Source organism: Thunnus albacares, chromosome 17, assembly GCF_914725855.1.
Source record: "Thunnus albacares chromosome 17, fThuAlb1.1, whole genome shotgun sequence".
Classification (NCBI taxonomy): Eukaryota; Metazoa; Chordata; class Actinopteri; order Scombriformes; family Scombridae; genus Thunnus; species Thunnus albacares.
This window is the reverse complement of record NC_058122.1, coordinates 9,900,536-9,912,016: the sequence shown is the minus strand read 5'-3', so window position 1 is coordinate 9,912,016 and position 11,481 is coordinate 9,900,536. Positions and strand designations below refer to the sequence as shown.

General features: G+C 42.9%; 1 protein-coding gene across 1 annotated transcript in view; it reads left to right on the top strand.

Annotated features, from left to right (window-relative positions):
* Positions 1-1,112: 1,112 nt before the first annotated feature.
* cacng3b (calcium channel, voltage-dependent, gamma subunit 3b) overlaps positions 1,113-11,481 on the top strand; it is a 29,530-nt gene continuing 19,161 nt past the window's right edge. The window contains exons 1-2 of the mRNA XM_044332535.1: positions 1,113-1,718; positions 1,855-2,802. Of these exons, the coding sequence (XP_044188470.1) occupies positions 2,586-2,802 (217 nt within the window). The 5' untranslated portion in view covers positions 1,113-1,718; positions 1,855-2,585. The remainder of the gene's footprint in view (positions 1,719-1,854; positions 2,803-11,481) is intronic.

Sequence of the window (11,481 nt, the reverse complement as noted above, 5' to 3'; positions counted from 1 at the left end):
TCTGCATGCTCAAAGAGAAAGAAATAAAGAATAAAGAAAATGAAAGAAAAAAAACACAAACCACCAATAAAAACACAGATCCAAATAGCAATAAGAGAGGGGGATGCGTTCATGCATTGTATCATCAGTCCTGTCATTGTATCATCTGTATTGGTCTTCAGAGAGGAAAACATCTTCCACTCACTGCTGTTTAAACAGGCAATACAATGAGCTTTAAAACAGTCATATCTGTTCAACCGCCTGCGACACAAGAGCGCGCCTATAGTATGCGCGCGCGCGCGCACACACACACACACACACACACACACACACACACTCCAGTGTGTTAAGTGAACTGTGAAGCTCAGACCGCCTTGTGTGGAAGCCTCGCTGGAGTGGAATCATTAAAAACGGTCCGTGGCTCTTTAAGTGGCGTCTCTGCTTCTCTCCCGGGCGCGATTCTTCATGCATCGCTTGCCAATCTCTCTCCCTCTCTCTCTCTCCCTTACTCTCTCTTCTAACTAATCAGTGCGGTGCAGGGGCTGGTGGATGAGAGAGGAAAACAGAGGGGAGAATAATGCTACGCTTGGTTAGAATCAGCACCAGGGATAGCGCCACAGCGCGGCCCGTCGTACATTCAGCACCACGGACAGCTCTACAAACACGACAGAAGCTCGTATCGCGCCTGCGGCAAGCGGCGCGGCACAGCAGTAGTTTGTGAACAAACCTGACCGACATTACTGTGTTTATAACACTTTTGTGTAGATATAGTCCAAACACTGAGCTTTTAACTGGCAGTCTAATTAGCCTGTCTACAGAAACATAAAGAGTGACTCTGATAACACCCCTCCCATAAGAACCAGACCTCCTTTCATTGACATTAAATATTGTCTCATCTCTGGACCGAAGCCTCCTCGTGCTTTATACTGACGGCGTTGCGGTGGTGGGCGGGACATACAGCAGTGACTGCACGTGATTAGCTCCTAAAGGGCGCTGTCACCCACGAGCCCAATCCGAGCCGAGCGGCGCGGCCTCAGGCGGAGTTTGAGGAGACGCGCGGTTAGTTTTAGTTTGTGTTGGTTGGACCGAGAGGAGGAGGAGGAGGAAGACGAAGAGGAGGAGGAGGACGAGGAGGAGGAGGAGGAGGCGACGGCTGTCATTTTTTTCATTTGTACCAACGGGCACGTTTCTCGGGAGCAAACCCAGGCGGGTGTATCTGTCCTACAGCCTCTATCAGCAGGCGTCTCATCGGCCGGTTTGTCCCGGTGTGATTCAACTTCGGCGGCGAGAGAGAGCCGACACGGCTGTTTTGGAGAAGAAAATTGATAAATCCCGTCTTGGTCTCATTTTGGTGCCTCTTTAAAGCCTGTTTAACTTAAATACCCGTGCTGCGCGTCTCTCTGCTGCAGATAATCTGCTAAAACTGAATTTATATTAGCGGCTGCGTGTTTGGACGAGTCTCCGTATCCTATACTCTGGACATCGAGGAGGAGCAGGAGGAGGAAAAGAACATGTCAGTGAGTCAACAGCTGGAGTGGAAAACACACGAAGGATCTCGGTCCACTCTCTTCATCGCTGACGTATGGGCTTTATTCATCGTTTCATTCATTCAGTAATTCAGCAGGAAACCGACCACAAAAAAGAATAAATCCGCTGTGTCGCCTCATATTCTGCCGCTGCTGTAAGAGAGATTGTCAAAGGAAGATAACCCTTCTCCTGTCAAGAAACCCAGCGCAGCGGTGAGTGAGGGGCGAGCCGCCTAATCAATGATGTTTTAGAAGAAACACATTAAAAATCTCTCTCTTTTGACTTATGCTGTGCGGTGACATCAGTGTAGAAAATAAACTAACACCCCTTTTTGTTGTTGTTTTAAAGATGGAGTCCCCCCGCGCAGACCTTGGCTGTTAATGGTTAACAGATTAATAAGGGAGCTGTTTTGGAAAAAGCAGCAGCAGAAGTTGAGAAGATAGGAGGAGGGGAAGGAAGGAAGGAAGGAAAGAAGGAAGGAAGGAAGGATAGAGGGGAAACGGAGCGAAGAAGAGGAGGGAGAGAAGATCTCCGGTTACTGGTGGATAACGCAGCTGTAACGCAGCTCGCCCTGCTTAACCCCGGGACAAATAAACGGAATAAACGGAAGGAGGAAAGGAGACGCAGAATGTGGCATCGCCGTTACACCGACTGCTCTGACTGAGTGAGGGCAGTGTCGGGTAGTTGGGGACAACCGGTGGTCGTTAAACCTCCAGTGTGTGCGTGTGTGCGCGCGCACGTGTGTGTGTGTGTGTATGGGGGTGGTGATGGTGTTTGTGGTGAAAACCGGTTTTTGATGCGCGACAAAGTGACGTGCCGCCCTCCCACCTTCCCGCCCTTTGCCACGAGCCTCTTGTCAACTCAACGGACAAGGCAGTCAAGTACTTCCTTTTTCGCCCCATACTTGTAAAATCCTTTACCTCTATATATTACTGTTTTTATTATTATTGTTGTTGAGTGCCTGTCTGTTGAACCACTCATTCTGACTCTCCAAGTCTCGCGGGATATAAAGGAAATAAAAGGGGTGAATACAAAAGAGAGGAGGAAGAAAAAGATTAAGACAAACAGGAGCCGCCTATATGAAGATGCTGATGTGTGACCGCGGCGTCCAGATGCTCGTGACGACGGTGGGCGCGTTCGCCGCCTTCAGCCTCATGACCATCGCCGTCGGTACCGACTACTGGCTGTACTCGCGCGGGGTCTGCCGCGTGAAGAGCAGCGGCGACAACGACACGAGCCGCAAGAACGAGGAGGTGATGACGCACTCCGGCCTCTGGCGAACCTGCTGTCTGGAAGGTACGTGATCAGTCTGACTGACTGGCTGTCGGTCTCTCTGCCTCTGCTTCTGTGTGTGTGTGTGTGTGTGTGTGTGTGTGTGTGTGCGCGCGCGCGCGCGCGCGTGTGTATGTGTTTGTGTAGCTGTCTGTTTCTCTCTGAGTCTCTTTCCCTGTGTGTACCCGTGTGTGTTAGTCTTCTCTGTCCCTGTCTAACACACACATCCTGTCTCTCCTACTGTCTGCCTCTGTCTATCTAACACCAGAGGAGCATTGGTGTGCTCAGTGTGTGTGTGTGTGTGTGTGTGTGTGTGTGTGCCCGTGTGAGTGTGACAACATCCCATAATCCCTGTAACTCAGTTCTTAAGAAGCTGTCCTTTCCTGAGTTCACCCTTGCATCCTTTCCTCTGCCACAGAATAGAGTAGAATAGTGTTCTGCTCCTGTTTGGTTGTCATCACACTGCATAGCTGAAGCTACAAATAAAGCACTAACAGGCACAACAGAGACAGCTGGCAGTGTTATTAGCCAGTCAGCTGCACTGCTAACAAGTACCTGGAACTGCACACTGTTGCCGGGACTCGAGCACACAGAGCTGTTAGGAATTCATTCTTTTGAAGCCATCTTGTTATCTTGTTCGGAGCCAGAAAACACAAAATTGGGCATAACCTGGGACGTGTCTGTGGTGGGTTTGGCAACCACCACAGTGAGAGTTGAAGCTTGAAGGGGTTCTGTCAGTTTTTGCAAACATGCCCAAATCATACCCTGATTTAATTGACTGAAATCGTATCATAACAGGCTATTTTTGCCTCCAGATGAGCATTAGCCATTGAGAATATTGAGAATCTACTGATTTATTTCATTTTATTTATTTATTTATTTATTTTTTAGGCTGAATATAGTGTCTATTACAGGAACTGAATATTAAGGCACTCCCACATCCATGATCACACAGGTGTGGTGGTTGTTGCTTCTTCCTGCTGCATCAGTTGCATTTCTGACATAAATCTTAAGACCTGTAGTCAGCTCCACCAATCAGAAGTCATGTCACACAGGTGTAGCTTTAGGTGTAGTAAGAATGTAACATTAGTGCAAATTTCATAGTTATTACTGCTAATCAGAAGTATATTAATGTCATTTCTGTAGTCAGCTCAGTAGTGTAACTGTTGTTTGAGTTTTTACATAACTTCTGGCACTTCTTACTTGGTCTATAAGTCCTTATTTTGCATCATTTAATTATTTAAGCAAGACCAGAAAACATTAAATCCCCCCAAAAAGGGTGTAATCCTGTGTTTTACAAGTTATGAAACCTATAACAGAGGTGACTAGCCCATTGAATTGTGCTTTTACCAGCAACTCAGATTGCACTGCTTCAGACACTTGAATCCCTTATGTGTTACACTCTGTACTGTACTTTGACCACAGTTTTGGATCAGCTCTCTGATTCATGAAGTCATTTGATTTCCAATCCTCATGTCTTGTAGCTATAAGATGAATGCAAAAATCTAAACCAAAGTGGCCGAGAAGTGGTAATAAGAGAAGTGGATTAAATAAGAATAGTTGTTTTCATAAGTGCATAGTGTGGAGAGGGCAGGTTCAAGAGAGACTGAGAGAAGAGTCGAGGGCAGGGATAATGGAAGCAGATAACATATATAAAATAGTCACCTTTTTCATTTGAGTTTACTTATATTGGAAAGCAGTTAAAGCATGCTTGATCACAGTTTATGTGGCTCCAAACTTTGCAATGACAAAATACATGAAAGCTCTAATATCTGAGGAGAAAACAAAGTGATCATACAATAAAATAGAGATAACAGGGAATGGTAAATGTTTCTGGGACAACTTGTTGGTGCATCACTACGGCAAGGCACCAAGTTTGAGGTTGCAACAAAGGTGTGTGTATGTTTGTTTGATGTGTGTCCCTGTCTAACACACACATCCTGTCTCTCCTACTGTCTGCCTCTGTCTATCTAACACCAGAGGAGCATTGGTGTGCTCAGTGTGTGTGTGTGTGTGTGTGTGTGTGTGTGTGTGTGTGTGTGTGTGTGTGTGTGTGTGTGAATCATAGATTTTAGTCTAGGCTTTGACCTTGGCTGCATGTTGTCCTCTGTTTCTCTGTTTCTCTCCACCTTTAATGTTGCCTTCCCTGTGGAATTTTGTACGAAGCAGAGATGCTATAAATCAATTTTAAGATGTGGCTTTTTTATGTCGGAGGGAGTTCAAATCACTTATTGTAAACATGGATATACAGTCAAATCCATGGATTGCTTGGTTGCAGTATCATGTTAATAAATCCAATAATAGCAACACTGTGGAAAACCAAATATTTCTACAACAACACAGCTACCTTCTCAGGTGATCAATAATTTGAAACTCATGATGGGATTAGTGGTTTGCTTGGGAATCTATGATATGTATGCATGTGTGTGCCTTGGAAGGAAGTTATTCCTCTTAGTCTTGCCACTATGTGTCTATTTAAAATACTTTTTGGAAATTCAGTCATTTAGTGTCTTACTTTCTTAACAGAGAAAGTAAGACACTACAGTAAAGTGAGATGAAAGGATTAATATGGGTTTAATCTTTGTGTGTTCAGTACAGAGGTACCTCCATGACATGTTTAGTTTAGCTCAGCACAACAGTAACTCCTTGTCGGTTGTCCCTTGTGTATTTAACACATACAGAAAAAAAACCATTGTGGTTTAATGAGCAATTTGTTCATGCATTGGAGCTTTTGACCAACAATAGCTGGGCCCGGTACAGCATGCAGCACCTCAGAAGTCGTCATGGTGTATTTGTGGCTTCCTACTTAACAAATAAAACCTTTTATAAGACAATTTTGGAGCAGTTTGAAGGTGTATATTTTGTCTTTGTTTCCCACTACTTCTATTCTTTGTGCTAAGTGAGGCTAAACTTGTCTTGGAGTTATCTTCTTACTTAACCCACTGAGATGAAACTGATATCAGTTCTCTTATCTAATTTCAAGACAGAAAACAAGTCTGATTATGTCGGATTATTTCTTTAAAATTGAGAGAAATAAAACCATCACCTGTTCGGACATCACAGTATATTTTTTCCCTGCTTCACTGTGATTGGCACATTATAACTTCCTGTAGATAATTTGACTTTGATCCTCTGAAAATTCTCTGCATAAGGGCAAGTAAACTTTGTTTTTCAATTACCATCAAAGAGATTTTACATTGCCTCAAGAAAAAGTGTGTGTGTGTATCATTTGTGTGTGTCTGATGCGGCCAGACAAAACCGTCTCATTCTGGGGGGCATAGAAGGCTATTACAGGGCCAGATGGTGCAGGTATGAGGCTTTACTGAACACACTCTCTCATTTACATACACACTAACACACATACACTTGTGATTGAATGAATAAATATAAAAATTCTAGGATATTCCAACCTGTCCTCACAAGAAAAACAACAGTATAGGTCTAAAAGTTGGATGGATGGATGGCTAGATAATTAGATGGCAAAAAGTGGACTTAGCTGCATGTTTCCAGCCACGAGTTGAGACAGTTCTTTACAAATCGTAACAATTGTCGTGGTGTTTACTGTTGCCATGACGAAGGTTGCATAACTGTAAGGAAGTAGAAACCACGTTTCAAATGATCATTTTAACCCAATCCATTATCTTTCCCTAACCCTAACCCAAACCTAACCCCTAACCCTAATCCTAACCCTAACCTATTGGTTTTTGTGCCTAAACCTGACCAGACCTTAACCACAGCACCATAAAATATAATTATTTTTAACAGTGATTTGTAACACTTTTGGAAAGCAGCATATTATGCTCCAATGGGTCATTCTGAAAACACTCCCATGGGTTCTTCTGGAGTGCATGGTACAAACGACCTATGTGGTCGTTTAATTATGAGGATGTTTTGGATATTCCCAAGCCACCAAATAAGCACAGCTGTGGGAGCAGTACACCAAGTTCACACAGTGTCAGCACAATGTCAGTGTATGCACACATGCACACATGCTCACAGGCTCACAGGCTCACATGCGACAGACGAAACAACATGCAGATGCACACATACTCACTCACACAAACACACAACTAAAGTGAATAAGTTCTCTTATCTCTTTCCCTTTTCTGCCCATCTCATCCCCTCCCCCTTCATTCCCATTTCCCTTGTTGTCGCGGTTTTATAATTCATAAACGCCTCATAAATTGACAGGAAATGGATGTCTCCTACTGGTGTACATGTGGCTTGTACATCAGAGAGTGAGTGAATGAGCGACAGAACAAGAGAGGGGGGTAGAGTAACATCATGTATGTGCTAGTGTTCTTAAACGTATAGAGCAGTCATGCATACGTCCTGCAGCATACAGTACATTTTACAGTTTCTTCCACAGACAATATGGGGACAGAGAGAAAAAAACCTTTTATCAAAGAAAACCTTCAAACATCATTCATGCATGAGTTAAAGGTGACTACATTAGTCTTGTGTGGTGTAATTGGGCATTTTGAGTCCCATGATAGCTTATGACCCCATTTACACCTGCAACTTATATCAGGATATCTTACCTGGATGAAGCTAAAAGCATGTTTATAGAAGGCCTGACTCGCATTGTCATTGGATCTAAGCCAGGTATAAATGCAATCTGTAGCCTACATTTTGGCTGCATTTTTATCCTTTGTGTTTTGTTGAAATTGGTTTCACTTCATCATTGTTTAGACTCCACTGCTGAATGTGTAAAAGTAATACAATAACTGTAATATATATATATATAAATATAAGCCTTCCAATATTTGTTTTCTTCTTTCTTTTTTGATGAGCAGGTTGGCACCTTACACGGCAGCCTCTGCCATCAGTGTATGAATGTGTGTGCGAATGGGTGACTGTTGGCATGCAGAGTAAAGCACTTTGAGTGGTCGGAGGACTAGAAAGGTGCTATATAAATACAGTCCATTTACCATTCACCATTCATTCTTCCTTCTGACCTTTTTAAAACCCAAAATGTAGAGAAGTATCTAAGAGGTAACGCTTCCTTTTGCCACAAACTGAGCTTGTACATTCCATGAAGGTGGCAAAATACAATACTATCATCATAAAGCATTGTTATCACACCAAATAATGAAATATTTAATGTTGTATGGGCTATGCGTGAACAATATGCTGTAAATTCCTTTTGTTTGACATTTACTGTATAGACAAAGAAATGTAGCCATAATATGTTATCCTGCATGTTCCAGGGGAGGTTTTAGAATCCAAATAGACTTATTTGGGATTTTGGAGGGTAGTATTGTGTAAAAACTAACACCAGTCACAGATATAGTGCATATAAAGAATCCATTGTATTGAACTGTATTTTACAGCTGAGGTCTCTGAGATGCCAAACAGAAGTGGTGTAACATCGTCTGTAGTGGTTTTCTGAAACTTCAGTTCAAAATCATATAGTTTATCGGCAATTCTCATAAAATATGGAAAAGTCATGAGTTATCAAGCTGATAAGATTATGTTAAAGGGGAACTGCATTTTACACATCAAAGTCTGTTTACAGGTCTTGAGGAGTATAACTGCAATGGGGGAAAAGTTGTATAAAGCCTTTTGTGGATCCAGAGGGAGCTGTGCGGAATCTGATAAATTGCCTCAAGTGACGTTTGGGGCTGAAGACTACAAATTTGAAAATAAAAAAAAAATCCAGGGGTTTGGAGTTAGAAGAAGAAGAAGAAGAAGTGAGGTTAACAGACCCCTGTAGCCCGCTCCTCATCTCTGCTTCAGGCTAGTGGCTCGAGGCCACATTCGTGGCTATTAGCATAAAACACCCAAATTTGCGACCCAACTGTCGGCGGTCGAGTTGCGCTGTGGGAAATGAGAGTTTTGAAAGAAGAATTCATAGAATAAAAAAGACAATATCTGTGCTTCTGGTAGATCAGTTTTGATACCTAGAGCCCATACAGCAGCATCATTCCCCTTCACCTGGGATGTGCCATGTTTGCTGGTAAGACTATCAGCTCTGCTTACCTAATCTGTATGTTGAGATTCAATCAAAATGCGAGCAGAATTGATATAACAAGAACATTCATTAATATCATTGTGAATGCAAAAGCCCATGAGTATTATCCAGATCATGTATCCAGATACAGATCACATGTTAGTATGAGGTGTAAATAGGGGTCTATATCAATAGAGGCTTTAATATATCCTATAATCCTGATATTATCTGCGCGGTTCTTCTACACCGACAGTTTGTGTGTGGTCAGGTTGGGGTTTCTTGCATGCAGTGAATGTTGTGCAGGTGTACTGAAGTGTTATGTGATAAATGAGCACTAGAAAGCCAAGGAATGAGCAGAGAAGGAAGGATGGGTTTAGGTGGAGGATGGAGACAGAGCATGAATGGAGAGAGACCGGAACGTGCATGAATGAAGCAGGGGAGAGGGGTGGAGGGTAGAAAGTGATGGATGAGCTGTGCATGGCCTCTGTTTCAGGTGAATCTCTGTGGAGTGTTTTACCATGCTGGGGATCTAAATGATCACCTGGTAAGAGACAGAGAGAGAGAGAAAGAGATGGGAGAGGGTTTTAAACAGAGACAGGGACAAAAATGATCACCCAGGTAGCTGTGGGAGGAAGGAGAGAGTGAAGAAAGAGGGAGGTGGGTAATGAAGGACAGCGTGAAAAAGGAGGTCACAGCATAGAGAGATAGGCATTAATTAAAGATGTGGGGTGTTGACCGTGTCTAGGATAAAAACAATCACCTGACAGAGAGGGGCCAAGGTAAAGATAGAGGGGGCAAGAGGAAGGGTTAGTGAGAGATAGGTAATAGATAGAGAAAGAAAGGGTTTGTCTAAATGATCACCTGAGAATAAAGAGAGAGAAGGGAGGATAAAGATGGGGAGAAGTACAGTAGACTATGAGTAGTGTAGGATAATAAGGGTCACTGGGGATTGAGAGCAAAGAGATGGAAGAAAAGAGGAATGAAAAAATAAGGAGGAAGATTGAAGTGACTGCTCAAACTGAGCATTTTTTTTTCTCATTCACCCATATTTATTGGATACAACAGTTTATAGCTGCAACAATTAGTCAATCAATAGATTATCTAACATTAGTAGTAGCAGTACAATGAATATCTTTGGGTTTTGGACTGTTGCTCAGACAAAAAAAACACATTTGATTATGTCACTTTGAGCTCTAGAAAGTTGTGACAACCATGTTTCAATGTTTTTTCATGTTTTATAGGCCAAAACGATTCATCTATATTTCACCAATTAATCTAATAAATAATCGGAAAATAATTGTTTGTTGCAGCCCTACAACAGTGTTTTATTCAATTTATTTTTTATTTGTCCCTCCATGTCCAAATATCCACATTTGGTTTAATGCGTGCTGTTATTTTTCTGTGTAGGAGGTAGGAAGACAGGGAAGGATGGAAGAAAAGATGGAGAAAGGGAGACTAAAGAAAGGAGGTGTGTAGCCAGGGTAGGTAATGATCAATCCCCTATTAAAAGAAAGACAGAGCGAGCAGAGGAAGACGGTGTGCAAAGGATGAATGGAGAAACCGAAAAAGGTGATAATGGCTAAGAGGGAGTGGGGCGAGATGGGTGAAGACGGATAGTGTTCGACCAGGCCTGTTAAGAAAATGATAAAGGGGGAAGAGTTGTTACACAGGTTGGAAAAGTATGTAAAATAAATGCGGTCTCCCCCAGGCCTTGAAAAGAGGGGAGGGTAAGTCTTAGACAGAGCCAAGGGACATTTAGCCAAAAGGAAGTATCAAGGGAAGGGAGAGGATGAGGGAAGGAGGGCTAAAAGAGGAGGGGAGGAGATAAAGCAAGAGATGAAAAGTTTGATTGAGCCTTGGGAGTTAAATGATGAAGTGAGAAATGGCAGGAGAGCCAGATGGAAGGAGGAAAAGAAGATGAAGCACAGGGAAGGAATGTTTGACCACACCTGGCAGGGAAAGGAGTGGAGAGAGATGGAGGGCAAACTGTGAATGTGAAGATAAGAGGCAAGTTGTTTTACAGTAAAAGAGCATGAGAAGAAAAGGGATGAAGAGAGATACAGGCCAAAAAGTATGTGTCTAGGGTTACAAAAACCAGAATAATAAGAAGAGTGAGTCTGTTTGAAGCATTTTAAAGTATGTGTCCACATACTTTTGACCGTGTGGTGTAGAAGAATGCTGGAAACAAGAGTGTATAATGTAATGTATAATATGATAAGAGACGAGAGAAGATGAAGGGAGATTGAAAAGGGATGAATGGATGTTTTTGAAATGAGAATGGAGACAAGGAGCTAAAGAATGGACAATGAGAAAATTTGAAACAGAAACGTGTTTCTGGAAAACGAGAGGGCGAATACGGGCGTCTGAGGAAGAACAGACTGAGAAAAAGGGGGGAGTCAGAGAAGAGAGAGGAAGAGAAGAGGTGTGCAACCAAGCAGAACCTGTCTCGTTCTCTTTCATCAGCCATCACCGTGGAAACTAGCTTCTTCCTCTCTCTTCCCTCTTTCCCGGCTTCTCTTCTCCTTCGCCTAGAAAGAGGTAATCAGAGAGAGCGAGAGAGGTAGACGCAGGGAGAGAGAGAGAGAGGGAGAGAGAAAGAGGCACAGTCACCCACACTGAGCTGTCAGAGGCGCTCTGAGGAAACAAGCAGTCCAATTTGCTCGGCTTTTCAACTTCCTTTCCTCTCCCTTGCTCACTCCCTCCTCTTGTTCTCTGATTTCTAGTTGACAAAACGCTTTATATTCTGAATG